The 19629-nt window shown below is 33.4% G+C and overlaps 1 protein-coding gene and 1 pseudogene across 1 annotated transcript; one reads left to right on the plus strand and one right to left on the minus strand.

Annotated features, from left to right (window-relative positions):
• The first annotated feature begins 3970 nt into the window (after positions 1 to 3970).
• LOC113850726 lies at positions 3971 to 8303 on the plus strand (annotated as a pseudogene).
• A 2203-nt stretch (positions 8304 to 10506) lies between these two features.
• On the minus strand, positions 10507 to 16450 carry LOC113850288 (TMV resistance protein N-like). The gene is made up of 5 exons (XM_027480764.1): positions 15845 to 16450; positions 14178 to 15279; positions 13673 to 13948; positions 12792 to 13544; positions 10507 to 11495 (listed from the first exon to the last, which is right to left on the minus strand). The coding sequence occupies exons 1-5, from the start codon at positions 16318 to 16320 to the stop codon at positions 11109 to 11111; spliced, it is 2994 nt and encodes a 997-aa protein (XP_027336565.1). The 5' UTR covers positions 16321 to 16450; the 3' UTR covers positions 10507 to 11108.
• Between the last annotated feature and the right edge of the window lie 3179 nt (positions 16451 to 19629).

The following is a 19629-nucleotide window of genomic DNA, read 5'->3' on the forward strand; positions in this document are numbered from 1 at the left end:
TGAAAAAATGTTCTTTTTGATGAATGCAATAACAGTCTTAGCATCATTGGTTCTGGTAGGAATTGCTTCCACCCATTTGGACACATAGTCCACTGCTACAAGCATGTACTCATTCGAGAATGAGGTAGGGAAAGGACCCATGAAGTCTATTCCCCACATGTCAAACAGTTCTACTTCAAGTATATTTTGTAATGGCATCTCATGTTTTCTAGATATATTCCCCATTCTTTGGCATCTATCACACCTTTCCACATAGTTCTTAGCATCTTTGAACAAAGTTGGCCAGAAAAGACCAGATTGCAAAACTTTTGCTGCTGTTCTTGAACTTCCATGATGTCCTCCATATTCTGAACTGTGACAATGCCACAAAACATCTTGCTGCTCTTCCTCTGGTATACACCTTCTCAGCAATCCATCTATTCCAATTTTGAACAACAGTGGATCTTCCCAAACATAATATTTGCTATCATGGAAGAATTTCTTTCTCTGCTGCCAATTCATCCAATTTGGAACATGGTGTGTAGCTTTAAAGTTGGCTATATCAGCAAACCAGGGCTGTGATTCAATCTTGAATAGGCTTTCATCTGGAAATTCTTCTTTAATTTGTTCCACTCCAAATGGTATGACTTCAAGTGGTAATCTTGACAAGTGGTCAGCAACACTGTTTTCTTTCCCTTTTTTGTCTTTGATCTCTAGCTCAAATTCTTGGAGGAGTAGAATCCATCTTAATAATCTGGGCTTTGCATCCTATTTTGTCAAAAGATATTTAAGAGCAGCATGATCAGTGTATACAATCAGTACACAGCCATGTACTTTGGCTGTGTACATCTCTGGTCTCTAAAAATTACCCTTGAAATCTTTTCTGAAAAGTACATGCTCATGTACACGATCATGTACCTTGACTGTGTACATCTCTGGTTTTGATGACGTACTTTAATTAACATGACCAGTAAGATACACGCTCATATACATGGGCGTGTACTTGCCCGTGTATATCTTTGGCTCTGATTATGTGTTTGATTGATGCAACCAGTGAGATACACGCTCAGATACACAGACATGTACTTGCCCGCGTATATCCTTGGTTCTGATTTTTGCTTCAATTCCCACTATCCTTTAGAACTTTCACTTCTTGATCATTTTCTTTCTTGAAATATGAACAAAATGGACTTAATAATGAATTCTCTCAAAAATTTCAATTTTCATTCATGAATTTCATTATACGACCAAGTGTGGAATGAATTTATCACGAGATTACTCATTTTTCTAATATTCTCGCTTGAGTGAGAACACTCTCGCTTGAACGAGATACAATTTTGCCTGAGTAAGCTCTATCTCGCTTGGGCAAGCTACTCCCAGCCTAAGCGAGACCCCTTTCTTGCCTGGGTGAGAGGACAGTTGGGACAACATTATCTCGTCTCGCTTGAGCGAAAGGATTCCGGAACATTCTCCTTTAGAAAATCTTGCGTCGCTTGAGCGAGATCTATCTCACTTGAGCGAGATACCTTTTATCCAAATTCCTATTTGTCCTATCCAAGAGTAGTAAAATTGAGGATGTTACATCCACCAAAAGGCTTCATATTAATAGAGATATCTACTATACTTATGTGCCTTGATCCTCCCCAATTCTAATAAATGTGAGACTTTGTTTGCACATCCAACAATAACATTTCCTTCTATCCCTACAGTTCTAAATTAACTTTAGAGTGTGGTATAATTTGTCAATACTAATTTATAGTGAACATTTCCTTCTATCTTTACAGTTTTGAATTAACTCTAGAGTATGGTGTAATTTGTCAATACTAGATTATAATGAATGACTTACGAAAAATCATTTCTTCTCTCATTCAATTATCCTAGAGATGATGGATTCCTTCTTCATTTGTCATTAATCTTACATATATTTAATTATATCTCATATCTATTTTACTAATACTATAAAGCACTTGTTGATTATTATGATAATCTTAACTCAAAGAAAATTTTATATTTCTTCTTGAGAATCTACCATTGACAATGTAAGGTAATATTGCCATAAAAATTCTAAGTTTAAATAAGTTGAATGACCATATTCATGTGTGTCATCTATGCATGTAAATTAATAAATGAGATTTATTAATATTTATCTAATAAATACTATCATATATATATTAATCTATTTAGATTATTAATGTTCTATTTATAAGAATCAACAACAGTTTAGATTAAAGTAGAAGAGACATATTTTTTATTTTTATAATCTCTATTATGATAATAAGTCTTTAATTTTAATAAAAAAAACTTTTATCAAATAAATAATTGTATCAAAATAGTATACATAGAATAAAAAAAAACTTTATTATTATAATTGAAACGAATTACATGTTAAAGTTGGATCTTGGTGATACATTTATTCCAAGAGTTTCAACTTTTGAAACAAAGTCAATTTTAGTATATATAAAATGTTATTTATTTTTAGAGATTTTATAATATTAGAATTTACTTTTTGTTATGTTACAATTATAAAAATAGAGTCAACAAAATGGGATGGCCCGATGGATTGGGCCCAAAAAACTCGTTAAATGGGCAGTTTTGAGCTTTAAAAAATAAGGCCCGAAATTATTTTGGGCCATTTTGTCCCGGTCTAAATAAGTCCGGTATCCGATAGAGCTTTAATCTAGTTGGCCCATGCGGGTTCAGACAGCCCGTATATATATATTGAGATTAAATCCTGAGTTTTAAAGAGTTTAAAAGGGAATATATTTTAGTTTCAAAACCTTAAAATTACAAGTCTAAATTATATACTTTTGCACCGCTACAAAAATAATAAAAAAGAGAAACCAATAGCCTTTTACAACTTAAAATAAATAAATAAATAATATAATACAAAAATTAGACAAAAAAAATGAGTGGTCTATTAAGTTCTTGCAAAAATAGCTTAATATGGTATGTTACAAACACTAAAAATAACAATAAAAATAATGATTTGTTGTTATAAAAACAATAAAAAAATAACATGTTACAAAAATAAGAAAAAAAAAATTATTTGAGTTATCGGACCAACCCACAGAAGCCTATATAGGGTAAGGCTTCGACAGTAAAAATATAAGTCTATTTTTATCTTGAGTTAATTAAGTCTGACCCGCTTGAACTCACTACCCGTATCAGGCCGAGCCGAGTTAGGCCAAACTGCCCATTTTGACAACTCTATATAAAAAGGTAGTAAGTGCTAAATTCTAACTAATCGCCATCATGTCACGTAACTAATTTAAGGAGACAAATCTCTTTAAATGCCTATTTTTTTTAATTTACTAAAATATTAAATTCAAAATTTTTAAAAATTATTATGAATATTTTCTATACATTAATATAATCTGTTCCTAATATTAAATTTTAATACTATTAAAGTTTTTATTTTAAATAGTTTTTAAATATTGAATTTAACGTACTATATCAATAAAAATATTACACGTTAGTTTAAATTATTCTGTTTTATTAATTTAAAAAATTTTATATCTTGAACTTATTTTTATTTAATACAAAAAGTATTCATTAATAACAATAGATATGTACATTTTTTAAGTTTCTTTTTATTTACACATTTCATTTAAATTCAATAAATTTTATGTAAATAATTTTATTTCTTTTTATTGATTGTTCTTGTATATTTATATTTTTAAAAAAATTTCTCCAAAAAATTGTTTGGTAATTTTTCTTTTTTATAAAATGTTTTCAAAATATCACTTTGAAAAGATACATCACTTTTATATTTTATTATCTCCAAATTATAATATTAAAAAAATAATTTTCATAAAATTGCTTTCAGCATATGCATCCCATTGTCTCCTAATGTTAATAATTTATTTTTTCAATTGCTTGGCTAGTCTATGTATTTTTGACGTACTACTTCAGTATTTGTGCAAGTTGGCACAGGCCGTAATTGAAAATACAATTAAAATTAAAGGTCTTGCAAGCGTAGACTTGAAAATCAATGTCGTCGTCGTCTTCTTCAGCGAATCATCGATGGATCTGCGACGTGTTCATCGATGACTCGCTTCACAAAGGAACGAAGCTTGAAGAAGAATCAAGGGAAGCAATAGAAGTTTCTCAGATAGCATTGGTTGTTTTCTCCAAAAGCTACGCCCAATCCCTTTGGTGTCTAAATGAGTTAACAGTAATCATGCAATGCCGCATAGATTACGGGCAAGTGGTTTTGCCCATATTTTACGATGTGCAACCATCCCATGTGCGTCATCACAATGGTGATTTTGGAAAACCTTTGGAAGAACTTGCAGCAAAAAGATACTCAAAGGAAGTGGTGGAACATATGTTATCCAGGTGGAGGAATGCACTCACCCAAGCTTCAAATTTGTCTGGTTGGGATATTAAGAGTCACAAGTAAATCACTGCTACTTCGGCTCTTTTTTCTTTCACTGTTAAGAAATTATACATGTATTAAAATATTATTGGTATTTTAAATTTGGGTCTTGTTAACTATAGATGATTAAAGAATTAACAATAGGAATATTTTTTAATAAAAATTATTTGTTATTCTGTAACTAAAAAAATTATTTTTGATCCCTTAATAAGTATCTTAGCATTTGGTTTTAAATTTTATAGAAGGTTATTACATAATAGAACCTTCATCTATTATAACTTATTTATTATCTTCTACGAAACAAACATTATTTATCTTTAAGAGTAAAATTGTAAAAACAAAAAAGCATTAGTTTTTCATTAATTCATAAAATGACAATGGGAAAAGAAAAAAATAAAATTGCTGTAAGTCACAAAGAAAAGAGAATGGAGGGAGTACATTTTATAGTCTATCGATTCTTATAATTTAGATTGAACTAAAGCATTTTTTTTTCCCTTTTAGTAACTCTGCTATTTTGGTCCTTTTTATGATTATTATTAAAGGAGTGAAGCTCAAGTAGTGAATCCAATTGTTTAGTACATCTAGACAAAACAACAAACATTATTGTCTACTACCGATTTTCCAGTTGGATTAGAATCGCGTGTGCAAGAAGTGATTGGTCTTGTTGGGACTCGATCAATAAGAAAAGTTAGTAAAAGTGAGATCTGGGGAATGGGAGGATCGGGTTAAACAACCACTGCCAAAGCCATCTACAATCAAATTCATCGCAAATTTGTGGACAGAAGTTTCATTGAAAATATTAGAGAAGTTTGGGAGAAGGATAGTAAAGGGCACATTAATTTACAAGAACAACTTCTTTCGGATATCCTAAAAAGAGAGGTGAAGATACGTAGTATTGCATCAGGGACAGCAATGATCGAGAAAATACTTGATTGGAAAAGGGCACTCATTGTATTTGACGACGTGACCAAGTTTGAACAATTAAAAGTCTCTGTGGAAGTTGTGAATGGCTTGCTTCGGGGAGTATATTAATTGTTACAACTTACAACCAGAGATATACGCATACTTAATATACTTAACGTTGACCACGTCTACAAAATGAACGAAGTGGATGAAAATGAATCCCTTGAACTTTTCAGCTGGATGAAAACGTAGTTGCTTATCGTGAAGGACTACCGTTGGCTCTTGAAGTTCTTCGATGATACTTATATGAGAGAACAAAACAAGAATGGAATTGTGCATTGTCAAAACTAGAGAGAATCCCCAACAATCAAGTGCAGGAGAAACTCAAAATAAGCTATGATGGTTTAGATTGTGAGGAAAAGAATATATTTCTTGACATATGTTGTTTCTTTATTGGCAAGAATAGAGCCTGTGTTACAGAGATATTAAATGGATGTGGGTTTTATCCTGAAATTGGAATAACAGTCTTGGTAGAAAGGAGCCTCATAAAGGTTGAAAAGAATAACGAGCTTGCAATGCATGATTTGCTATGCAACATGGGAAAAGAAATTATTCGACAAAGTTCATCACGACAACCTGAGAAGCATAGTCGACTGTGAGATCATGAAGATGTATTAGATGTATTGACAGAGCACACTGGAAGAACTTTCTGTCCTTACTATTTTGAAACTTTTGTCCTTATATTGATCACAAAACTTTTTTTTATATGTTTAGTACTTTCTAATTTTTCCCTAAAAATCATGGGATTCGTTATTCAGAGAGTATTTGTCTTGTAGTGTGCAATAGGTGTATGCATAGGCTATAGATTCATGCACACTTATTTTCAATATAGTGGAAAAGCAACCAATGTTCTGTTTTTATTTTCTTAATTTTGTCACACATTTTTTACCAGGGAACCGAAGCTATTGAGGGGTTGGCTTTGAGGTCGGAAAGAACTAGTAAAGTTTTCTTCGGTACTAAAACATTTGAGAAAATGAGGACACTAAGACTTTTGAAACTTGATAGTGTACAACTTGTTGGAGACTGTGAGTATCTTCCCAAACACCTAAGATGGGTCTGTTGGCAAGGATTTCCTTTAAAACACATACTAGACAACTTTTATCAGGAAAAGGTAGTTGCTATTGACTTAAAATACAGCAAGATTAAACTAGTATGGAAGGAGCCTCCGGTAAACATTACATGAAATTTTCTTAGATGACAATATTGTTTCTACCATTTGCTTCTCTAATTCTTCTTTTCAAAAAATTTATCGTGCAGATGTTGGAGAGGCTAAAAATCCTCAATCTTAGTCATTCAAGGTACTTGACAAACACCCCTGACTATTCAAAACTGCCAAATCTTGAAAAGCTCATTCTCAAAGATTGTCCAAGCTTGTCTGATGTACACCATTCCATTGGTGATCTAAGTAATTTTCTTCGGATAAATTTGAAAGACTGTACAAGCCTTAGCAATCTCCCAAGGAGGATATATCAGTCAAAATCTTTGCAAACCCTCATCATCTCTGCTTGTTCTAACATTGACAAATTGGAAGAAGATATAATGCAGATGGAATCCTTGAGAACACTGATTGCAAAAGATGCAGCTATAAAAGAAATGCCACGTTCGATAGTAAGATCAAAAAGCATTGGATATATATCCCTTTGTGGATACGAAGGATTAGCACGTGATATATTTCCTTCTCTCTTTTGGTCTTGGATGTCACTAACAATGAATCCTGTGTCCTGTATTCCTTCGTATGGGAGCATGTCATCATCTTTAGTTTCCAGAGACGTACAGCATAATATTTTGGGTGATAAATCACCAATGATTAGTAGCCTTTCAAAATTTAGAAGTGTTCGGATGCAGTGTGACACAGAGGTGCAACTATCTCAATTATTAAAAGGAATTCTGGATGACACATGTGCTGATGCAAAGTTTTCTGATCTGGGAGCAACATCGTTTGCATCATCATCACAAATATTAGGGCCTTCATTGAGGTTGCTTTTGATTGGAATGGGAAGTTACCGCCAAGACCTCAATGCATTTGGCAAGAGCATATCAAAGGTTCCATCTCTTTCCCCATGTTGTCAATGTGTACTATTTATTTATGTTTCTATTAATTAAGAGAACAGGGAATAATCTTTGCTTGGTTAAAATCTGAAGAAAAAAAAGTAATCTTGCCTTCCTTTAGAACCTTTATTCTCTTCTTTGAATACTCTGTTTCAACCAGACAGTCAATATTGTGCTCTCATGTTAAGCATTAGCCACTTGGAAATTTCTTTTCACTTTATTTTTGGTAAGTTGGTTTCATATTCATTATATTATTTTCATTGTAAAAGAAAAAGTGAGAGTTTTATGTTGAGAGACATGTTTTTCATAAAATTTCTAAACTTGTTATTGCAACAGGAATGTAACCTAACCCTCTGCAATTGTTAGACACAAAAATAAAATTAATTGAATTTGTTTCAATTAGTTACCATGTTTAAATTCTCAGAAAATTCACTAATTGAAATTCTGTATAAAATTTTAAATGCAGAAAATATCTTTTAGAATGGCATAATTTGATAAATGATTGCTTTTGTTCTTGATGCAGGAATTGACTACCAATGGGTTTACTGGTTTTTCTCTACCCAGCGACAATTTTCGTCACTGGTTAAGCCATACTGGTGACGGGAATTCAGTACTTTTCAAAGTGCCTCATATTAGTGATTGTTTCATGAAGGGAATGATTTTGTGTATTCTTTATTCCTCAACCATTGATAAAATGGAAAACAATTGTCTTATTAGTATCTTGATTATTAATTACACAAAGTGCACCATCCAGATATACAAGCGAGACACAGCTATCTCCTTTGATGATGAAGACTGGCAAGACTTAATATCGACTCTAGGACCTGATGACAAAGTGGAGATATGTGTTGCTTTTTGGCATGGATTGACTGTCAAGAGGACAACTATCTTGCTAATATATGATAAATCAATTAATGTGGATCTAGTGACTTAATCGAATCCGAAGAAAAAGCATCGAGAAGACTTAGAGAATGTTTTGGAACATGCAAAAGTCATAATATAGGATTCCCTTGATTTCTGTGTTTTGCAATATTTTTCTCCGAGCGGGAGGAGCAATATTTTTCTGTGTATTGCTATGTGCATAAAGGATAAATTTGTCATGCAATGCTACTGATGCTAAGGTCCATTATAAACTTTGTCTGCTGAGTGGCTAGGGCATAGGGTTATTTGACTTCATGACGTTCATCAGTTGTTGCTTCACAAGGACATTGTGAGAAACACTTCACTGTTAACTATTTGACTCACAACATGAAAGCTATTGTACTGTGTGAACTTTTATGTGTTAAGAAAGAATTTGATTCAAATGCTAAAATGTATCACTATCTCAAACAAATATTTTTCTCTACCTTTATTCTTCATATGCAGGGAGCAGAATCCTTTGAGGATTAACTTTGGTGTTGCAAAAACTAAGAGAGTTTTCCTCAGTAATAACACTTCAAGGAAATGAAAAAACCAAGACTTCCTATTTACTGCTTGACTATGTTGCTCACTGGAGAGTAAAGATATCTTTCTGATTAACTGAAATGGATCTGTTTCAAGAATTCCCCTTATAATATGTACCTAATAAATTTTATCAGGGAAATCCAGCTGCTATCGTTGACTTCAAATGCAGTACTATTAAACAAGTTTGGAAGGAACCTAAGGTATAACCATTTATCTTTCTTTTCAAAGGAAAAATCTAGGGTTGATTACAGTAGTAATATTTGCTAACATTTCATTTTCCTTTTTCTTCTCTAATTTTTTTCTTTTCAACATTTGTCTTGTTATAGTTTCTTATGCTAAAAATCCTCAATCTTAGTCATTCTGGGTACTTCACAAACAACCCTAACTTCTCAAAACTACAAAATGTGTCCAAGTTTTTTGCCAAGGTACTCCAGTCCATTGGTGATCTCTGTAATCTTCTTCTAATTGATTTGATAGAAATCTCCCTTGGGGAATCTGAGTTGAAATCTTTGAAAACTCTCGTCCTATTTGAAACAGAAATTTGTCCTAGATTTGGTCTCATCAACCCGGTTCTCTCTTCCCTTCCCATCTTTATGCTTTTTGTTTAGGCATAAAAGATATCGAAAATCTTCAAAAGGGCCTTCTGGGAATGTGGCTACACAGCATGCTGTGTTAGCATAAGTTATGGCGCAGGCTCGGTGATGGTGGTCGAAAGACTTGGGGAAATTTTGCACAAAATCAAAACGGGATTTATTTGTGCGTGGAAAAATCGTTGGTTGATGAGTTTATGAATCTGAAAAATTCCATCCAACTCAAACAATTTGGTCAGATATCAGCATATAAGAAGAGGCATTTGATGAATCCATCTTCATGGTTTTCTTCTGGTCATTCAAATTCCGCTAAAAGTTTCTGCTTGGTTTGTAAATTCCGCTAAAATCTTTTTAATTTTTTTAAGAGTCTTTCTTTATATTTTTTTTATCAAATAACCTTTTGTAATTTTTATTTTTCATTTCATCCTTCTAAATATCATAAATATTTCTATTTAATCCTTGTATATATCATACCATTTTTATTTTATTCTCATAAATATCATGAATTTTTCATTTGATTCTCCTAAAATAAAGGACCATTTTATAATAAAAAATATTTCATAAAAAACACATTTAAAAATTAAAAATAAAATAAAAATACATTTTTTAACAATCAAAACTTAATTAAGCACCAAAAAAAAAAAAAAAACTTCTCTTAACGAACATTCCTTTTAAAGAGAAAAAAAAGGAGCTTCTTCTACTCCCAAATTTGGAAAAACACTGGCTTATTTTTTCGCTCCTTCTTTCTACACCGAACCTGCTGCATTCCCTCTCTCCTGGAGTTCTTGGACGTAGTTCAAGCAACAATCTTTCTGCCCAAATTGAGTCAAACTCTGCTGCTACATTTTCAATTAGAACAATTGGTATGAATAGCCTCGACTCAATACCTTTTGCATTGGATGAAGCACCAAAAGGCTTCTTCTATTCGTTGCCAATATTAGATTTTTGCTATTTCTATACCTACCATTCTCTCCTACTGTCAAACTTCAACTTTGCAGGCATGAACTGTTCCTTGAGTCTTCCTATATTGGTTAGTCAACCCCAATTGGTTTCACATTCAATCTCAATATGATAAATGTGAAAAACCGTATCCTCGTTGCTTTAATTTACGTCATCATCTCAAATTTATTATGATAAATTATTAGCTAAGATATCATCTTGTATACATAAATCCAAGCAAACTGAGAAAGAAAAGCACCCCCAAACATGTATCATTAATCTTACCCATAAAACAAAAGCTTTCATGATCTTGGAAGCTCACCTTAGTTTGTTGTGGAAAACATTACGAGATTGGATTGTTAATATAGCAGCTTTTATCACTGGAAAATTCATATTGAGGAATATTTTAGTCTGTGAGGAAAAATGGAGTCACAAGTCACAACGGAAGAAAATCGGAGCATCCTAGCGGAGGAAACCTTTTCAAAACACATCATAAACACATAGCCATGTGATTAGAAGAAAATAATAACACCATCTTTGAACTTCATACTTTGAAGAATTAAAAATCCCTTCTTCAAAAGTAGTACCACCATCTCCTAAACCTTCACAATCCAAAAATGTAATAACCTGGCCACACTCAAACTTCCTTGCCGAAAACTCACTTTCTTCATGAGCTTACCCTGGATTTTCTAGAGAGCTATTATGCACAACGGCACCATTTCATGTGAAATTATTGTTTCTTCAAGGCACCCAAATTAAAGGATAATTTATTGACCATAAAGTAGGAAAACTACTGTCTTCTTGACAGTCAATCCATGTCCCAAAGCTACAAAAATCTTCACTTTATCACCAGGTCCTAAATTTGATATTATGTCATTCCACTCTTGATCATTAAAGGACTTTAGTATGCCTCTATTGTAGAGCTGTATGGTGTACTTTGTGTAGTTAATGATCAAGACACTAATACGACAATCTGCCGCCACACTTTCTAACATAGATGAACAAACAACATGCAATATCATTCCCTTCATGTGATAATCATTAACTTGAGGCACTTTGAAAAGTATTGAATGCCTGTGACCTTTATGGGTTGACCAATAAGGATAATTGTCACCTGGGAGAGAAAAACTGCCAGACTCATTGGTAGTAAATCCCTGAAACACGAAAGAAAACTTAAATTATGCTATTTGAATGAATTTGTTCATTTTTCCATTATATTGTCATTATGAATCCTGAAAGATGAAACTTGAAGATAATAATATGATACAGTGCAAATGAAAACATAGACATGATGACACAAATTAAACCAAGGTCAGCAAATAGTTTTGTAATGTGCCCATGAACAACATAAAGTTAGGACACATTTATTTTTCGATAGTAGTTTCAGAACTAATAAGTTATAACATCTCTCAACTTGTACTCTCCAATGCTTTTTGAGAAGCATATTTTCAATAATTGTTCTAAACTAAAAGTTTTTATAACTGGCACCTATGTGTATATTATCTGTTAGTCATCATGGTCTTTCTTTGAGCATTGTGTCCCATTTTCTATTTCTACATCCTTCTTTTTACTATTGTCATTAGTTTTTCCTTTTATCAACTGGTGACAGCAGTTCAATTAATTACTCTTCATCCTTACTAATTATGGCTTTTTCACCGAAGTTACTGTCCGCATTACTTGCCTCTCCCAAACACTCCTCTCAAGACAAGGCATATCCCCATCAATGTGCACTTCTGCCCAGCAAAGAAGCAAAGACAGCTGCTAATCACAGGTACCTTGAGCAAAGAGAAGAGTTGTGTTTCCAATATAACATTCCTTTCCTCCCCTCATACAAATGCTCAGATAAGAGCATGATGGTGATAACTATAGCAAAGTGTGAAGAATTAGAAGAAACTGATGGTGGTGATATCATAACATAACCATTGAGCCCAAGCCAATGTAGTATGCAGTGAAGAGGACGTGGGTAATTTGACTTGTAAAATGCTGGATTTGCCTTTGTTTTCAAAAGGAAGCACGACACATCCTACAATGATGTACTCATGATCTGGTGGAGAACACACTGGGTTTTGATTGATAGTAGAGCCAATCACAACTTCAATGTACTCGTACTTAGATGAGGGAATTGTGAATTCTCTTGGTAAGGCCCTCATGCCTTTTATTTTAGTACTCTGAGCACCCATGGATTAAACATTTATTGCATAGGGGTCACTTGCCTATACCTCCATTTTTTTTAATAATAACATCAGGATAACATATTTTACCACTAAACCCATTCATTATGCCTATATTAAGTACTTGGAAATTTAGTTTCACTTTGATCTTGCTAAACTTGCATCACATTTGTCATATTCCCACTTATCATCGTACACAACAGATATTTTTTACTAAGATTATTTTGTGTCTCTTAGTTGATAGTAAAGCTCAGGAGAAAAAAGAGAGTGAGAAGGTACCTGTGGTACGCACTTGCAAAGAGTGATGACAAATTGATGATAACTTCCCATTCCTATCCAAAGAGACCTCAAGGAATGTCCTGAGATTCTCAATACATCGGATGTTGCTTGCAACACAGTAAAAATTTCATCATATACATAATATAGAAGATTCTGAGAGCAGAATTGCACCCTAACACTTTGAAGTCTTGAAAGGCCTCTAAGAATCAATAATATATCACCCAAATTGATATTCTGCAAATCTATGGACACTAGAGTTGATGAAATGTCCCAAAATGAGCAACTACGGGATAGAGCATTTGTTTTGGGTGACATCCAAGACCAAATAATAGAAGGAAAAATATCATGTGACAATCCTTCATATCCACATAGAGATACATATCCAATGCCTTTTTTCCTTATTATTGACAAGGGGACTTGTTTTATAGCAGTACCCTTTGCAAGTAGGGTTGTCAACGATTCCATCTGTACTATATCTTCTTCCACCTTGTCAATCTTTGAACAACCAGAAATAACAAGTGTTTTCAAAGATTTCAACTTATAAATATTTCTTGGGAGATTGCCAAGTCTTGTACAGTCCTTCAAATTTATTAGAAGAATATTTCTGAGATCTCCAATGGACTGGTGCACCTCGGACAAGCTTGGACAATGTTTGAGAATGAGCTTTTCAAGATTTGGTAGTGTTGAAAAATCAGGGGTTTTTGTCAAGCTCCTGGAGTGACTGAGATTGAGAAACTTTAGCCTCTCTAACAACTACAAGAAATTAAGAAATATTTAAAAAAACAAAATGTGGAGAAGAAATGAGAAATGCAATGGTGGCAACAATAACTAGTGCATCATTAACCTTTCAGTTTAGCAAGAAAATTTCAATTAAATTATACCTGAGGTTCCTTCCAAACTATTTTAAGATTACTATGCCTTAAGTCAATAGCAACTAGATTTTCCAAACAAAATTCACTGGGTAGGCAGGTTGAAGGAAATCCATGCCAATGGACCCATCTCAACCGTTTGGAAAGATACCCATAATTGCCAGTTAGTTGTACATAGTCAAGTTGCAACACTCTCAGATTCTTCATTTTCTTAAAAGCCTTGGTTTTGAAGCATGCTTTACTGTTTCTTGGCAGTTTCAAAGCCAATCCCTTAACATCCTTTGTTCCCTGTCATGCAAAGAGAAGGGAGAAACTTAAGAAAGAAATTAATGTATCTGTACTCTGCATACTTGTACTGCAAATTACTAGACAAACACTCCCAACAATAATCGCACATTTTTCAGCCAAAAGTTCAGAAGAATAAAACGATTCAGAAACAAATAGGTTTATGATCATCATAATTGAGATCACGGAAGATGATTGCAAGTTAAAAACAGTATATAAAGAAGGTTCCTACACTATCTTCTGTCAATACATTAAGTACATCCTCTTGAAACCACAGTCGACTACGCGTTTCAGGATTCTTTTTTGATTCTTGACGAATGATTTCTCTTCCCATGTCACGTAGCAAACCATGCATTCCAAGCTTGTTTTTATATTCAACTTTTAGGAGGCACCGCTCAATCAGGACTGTTATTCCAATTTCAGCATAAAAGTCACAGCCATTTAGGATGTCTGTAACATAGGCTCTGTCCTTACCAATGAAAAAACAACATATGTCAAGAAATATCTCTCTCTCTGTATCATCATTTAAACCATCATAGCTTATTTTTAGTTTTTGTTGTATTTCATGATTAGGAATTCTTTTTAGTTTTGATATCACACTTTTCCATTGTTCTTTTGTTCTCTGATACAAACAAGACCCAATGACTTCAAGAGCTAACGGTAGGCCTCTGCAGTAAGCTACAACATGTCTTGAGAGTTCAACAAAATCTTCTCTTGGACTTTTTCCCTTAAAAGCATGCCAATTAAAAAGCTCAAGGGACTCATTGTTGTTCATTTCCTTCACTTCATAGACATAGTCAACTGTAAGGACATTAAGTATGTGTACATCTCTTGTTGTAACAATTATTATGCTTCCTCTACCAACCCAATTACGATCTCCACATAGTGCATTTAACTGGCCAGAACTATTTATATCATCAAGTACAATGAGTATCCTTCTGCTGCAAAGTCTTTCCTTGATCATAGTTTTTCCTGATTCATCATCAAGTATCTTCACCCGTCTTGTTTGATCTATGTCACAAAGAAGTTGTTCCTGTAAATCAATTTGGCCTCTAGGCTTTTCACAAGCTTCTCTAACATTTTGAAGGAAACTTGTATCTTCAAACTTGTGATGAATTTGATTGTAGACAGCTTTAGCAATTGCTGTTTTACCAGATCCTCCCATCCCCCAAATCCCTACAATACTAGTTGTTCTTGATCGCGCTTCTAAAAACAGAATCACATCTTGCGCGCGGGATGATAATCCAACAGGAAAGCTTGGAATTGACATGTATCTGTTTTCTACTTTTCTCAAAATACAGTCAACGATTTCTTTCACTAGCATGTTTTCAGACCTGCAATTACCATTATAAAACAGAGAAAACGAGTAAATTAAGAAAGATTATGAGCTTAAAATACACAATCACTGACATTTGAATACTTTTTGAAAGAAATGAAGTTCGGTAAGATCACAACCAGAAGTATCATACTATCATATTGCCTTGTACATTGTCAAGTCCTATGATTTTTCCCAACTATATCAGTCATGGAAACACTTGAGCTGTAGTAAACTTTTGGTAATTGGTATAACACAGAAAGGAGAGAATTTTACACATTTATTTGAGTTTCTAAGCTAAGATGTGGCATATAATCGGATTTTTCGAAAAAAAAAAAGTGTTTACCAGTCCCTTGTTTAAAGAATAAAAAATAAACAAAATTTATTGAATGATGTGACAATACACTTGCCTCAGAATTTCAAATACTTTCTTACATTATTTTTAGTAAAAACTTAAAATTCATTATTTTTATAACTAACCATAGCGGTTAGGAAGACCTCTAACTCAAATTCAAGTTCAAAATCCTAACTACTTAATGAAAAACTAGGTAAAAAGTTATATATATTATTTTTCTAAAATTTACTTGAAACTTTTGGCATGCCAACCAGCCAAATTTGCAGCATTTTTGAGTGCTCTCTTCCAACGCAACAACACATCGGTGACACCTGAGTACCCAATCGCATGTCCTTCGAAAGCTTCTTGAAAAATACCGGTCTGATTACGTACATCACATGGATCAACATCATGAAAAACAGGCATAACCTCCTGACCAATTGTTTCGTGGCATTCCATAATCTTTTCGAGTTCCATAAGGCACCAACTAGATTCAGCATAGGTATGCGAGAAAACGACGATACATATACGAGACCCTTCTATTGCTCGCAGTAGTTCAGGTTCTAGTTCCGTTCCCCTATCAAGCTTCTCGTCGTCAAGGAATGTTCTGATTCCGGCGTTTGAGAGGGCAGCGTAAAGATGAGACACAAAGTTCCAACGAGTGTCTCTTCCTCTGAAACTGAGGAACACGTCGTGGATCCATTGATCCAAGGACGAAGAAGACATTGATTCTGTAAGAAAAACAAAAATTATTCACAATTGGAATACAAGGTTGAATACACACACAGTTTGTCTACAAAGTGCCAATCAAGAAGTCTTCCCTCAGGTCTTCTTTAGATGCAAGTGCAACACACCTAGTCATAAGCTGTTCTTTTCTTTCTATTTTATAAATAATCATACAACCCATATTACAAACCCATATTTGAAAAGGAAAATATAGTGAAATTAATTTCTTTTATAATTAATCACATATTTTTTAGAATTAAAAATAGTGTCAATTTTACTCTCTCTTTGTAATATATTTTTTTATCAATATTTTTGTTAATTTTGTTATAAATATAAAATTTTAAAGGTAAAAGTTATTACTTAAATTTTTTTATTACTTTATATAAACTTTTATATTTATGATAAATAGATATATTTACTTTTATAAGATTTTTCTTGTTATTTTATATAAACTTTCAAATTTCTCATATATACTTATGCTTATATTTATAATTTTTCCTTATTTATTTATTTATTACTTAAAATATATAATTAAAAAACTATTGTTGTAATTATGATCAAAAAAACCCAAAGACAAAGATTAGAAAACAAAATCAATAAAACAATGCAATAACATGTAAGAAAGAGAGCTGTCATAGAGAAAGAGAAAGATTCACATAGAGATTTACGGGGTTCAACTTCTAAATTTTGGACTACATCTATGGAAGAAGCAGATCACTGACTTATTATTAGAATAATGTGTATTTATTACATCATAAGAGAACACTTTATATAAAGAAGGAAAGGCATGTATATAGGTAATTAACATAACAGACTGGTAACTGTAATAACTGTAATCTAAACACTGAATGGTCCTGAGGCATCTTTCAACAATCTCTACCTTGACTTAGGAACTCTACTTATCAGAGAAAAAAAGAAAAACATTGACTCTACATCCTCCAGTCGCAAAGGAGTATTTCCAACAGTCAACATTGAGCAGGTCCAAACAATGCATGAACTTGCTCCTAGGACCAATTTAGTGAACATGTCAGTTGGATTGTGCAAAGTGTTGATCTTTTGAACCTTGATCCTGTCTTCTGTCCTGATGAAGTGGTATCTCACATCAATGTGCTTGGTTCTGTCGTGGTGAACTTGATCTTTAGCCAAGCAAATTGCACTGAGACTATCACAGAAAATTAGAGCATGTTCTTGATGAACTCCTAGGTCACTAACAAGACCCTTTAATCAGATCACTTCCTTGGCAGCTTCAATGAGTGCCATGTATTTTGCTTCTGTTGTTGATAGAGCAATCGAAGGTTGTAAGGTTGCCTTTCAACTGATCAGACATTTCCCTAGAGTGAAAGCATATCATGTTAAAGATCTTTTCCCATCTTGGTCTGCAGCATAGTCTGAATCTAAATAACATGATATACGGTAGCTTGAACTTGAGCCATAGATCAAGCCAACATCAACAATACGTTTTAGGAATCTAAATATTCTTTTGGTTGTGGTTGGTTTAGGTACCTGCTAACCACACTGACAGCATATGCTAGGTCAAGTCTTGTGCATACCATTACCTACATAAGACTACCTATAACACTTGCATAGGGTACCTTAGACATGTAGTCCAAGTTCTCTTGTGTTTGAGCCTTAATAGTTGCTAAGAGCTGTTCTTTTGCTGATAAGGGAGTGTTGAGTGGCTTTGCACTTGCCATTCCAAACCAAAATAAAATTTTCTGAATGTAATCTTTTTGTGATGAGAAGAGCTTCTTCTGAGATATGTCCCTGTAGATTTCCATCCCTAGGATCTTAGTAGCTTCCTTCATATCATACTCTTCACTTAATAGTATCTTTTTTTATATTTTGTATGTTTGACATATTCCTTACTGCTATGAGCATGTCATCCACATAGAGTAGGAGATATATCATAGAACCATCCTCCACCATGTTGTGGTAAACACGGCAGTCATAGGAACTTCTTTTGAAACCTTGACTGGTGATGAAATTATCAAACCTTTTGTACCATTGCCTCTACCTATACAATGACCTCTATAGTTGATAGACATAATCCTTTTTACCTTGAACTACAAAACCTTCAGGTTGCTTCATTAGAATATCTTCATCTAGCTTTCCATGGAGAAAAGTAGTTTTGACATTCAATTGCTCAAGTTCTAGGTCTTGACTTGCTACTAAAGCAAGTAGAACTCTAATGGATGTCTGCCTCATAACTGGTGAGAAGATTTCATTATAGTTTACTCCCTCCTTCTGACTGAATCCCTTTGCAACTAATCTAGCCTTTTACCTTATTCCCTCAGTTTCTGTTATACCAAGCTTCTTCTTGAATATCCATTTACAACCTACCACATGTCTTCCTCTTGGCAACTTGATGAGCTTCCAAGTTTGATTCTTCTGCCGTAATTCCATTTCTTCTTTCATTGCTAGGATTAACTTATCAGAATTTATGTGATTGATTGCTTCTTTGTAGGTGGCAGGTTCACTTGAGTCTATTTCTTCTGCTGCAATCAAAGCATAAGCAGCCATGTTTTCAAAGCCGTATTTCTCAAGAGATTTCCTTCTTCTTTATGGTCTCAGATATGCTTCAACTTCAACTTTTTCTTGACCACTTATATCATTCTGATGTGAACCATCAGTGTTTATAGGATAATTTTCTGCTAAAGTTAGAACCTTTTAGGTCTCAGATATGCTTCAAATTTAACGTTTTCAGAGCACAGAATTTTAGGTTTTCGTACAGTTCTCTATAGAAATGTCAGCTAGGGCATTTTCTTCCTTCTTTACTATAGGATTTTGATGAGAAGTTGGGTTATATCCCTTCTTTCTCCTTAATTTGTAATAGAACAATAGCTTCTTACATTTTATATTCTACTGTAAGCTTTTTCTATTGAACATGATTTCCTTTTCTGCAATATATTTTAGTTCCTACTTCTTATTTCTATTATGTCTTGCTAATTTCCTTAGGGATGAGGAAGGATAAACTTATTCTTTTACCCATTGCAATGAACTAAGCATTGAATGTAACTCAAGATATAATCTTTAATCTAACATTTTGATTATGAACTTAATGCCTCTTTGTTTTACGTAAATGGGGTTGATGAAAAGGAGTTTATTACTGGAAAGTTATGAACTTTCTTAGACTGAGATCAAAATACTTGTTATAAATTATCTAGGAATAGAAGCTTATAATGATGTGGTCATTTAGATTTTAATCTTAATGTTAAACGTTTTTTATTTTATCTAAGGGATTAGGAAGCTAAATGTGTTTTAGAACCAACTAACCAAGGAATTGGGGTTAGGTATTTTAGAAACTTGATC

The sequence above is a fragment of the Abrus precatorius genome, unplaced genomic scaffold (assembly GCF_003935025.1).
Source record: "Abrus precatorius isolate BTA unplaced genomic scaffold, Abrus_2018 Scaffold9, whole genome shotgun sequence".
Classification (NCBI taxonomy): Eukaryota; Viridiplantae; Streptophyta; class Magnoliopsida; order Fabales; family Fabaceae; genus Abrus; species Abrus precatorius.

What these genes read in the sequence shown, in the direction of transcription:
- LOC113850288 (XM_027480764.1), bottom strand. Translation starts at nt 16,320, where the DNA reads ATGTCTTCTTCGTCCTTGGATCAATGGATCCACGACGTGTTCCTCAGT. An exon ending in TGGCATGCCAAAAGTTTCAA is followed by an intron (nt 15,280 to 15,844) that starts GTAAATTTTAGA and finishes TGGTAATTGCAG; the next exon opens with GTCTGAAAACATGCTAGTGA. An exon ending in ATGTATTGACAGAAGATAGT is followed by an intron (nt 13,949 to 14,177) that starts GTAGGAACCTTC and finishes TTTGCATGACAG; the next exon opens with GGAACAAAGGATGTTAAGGG.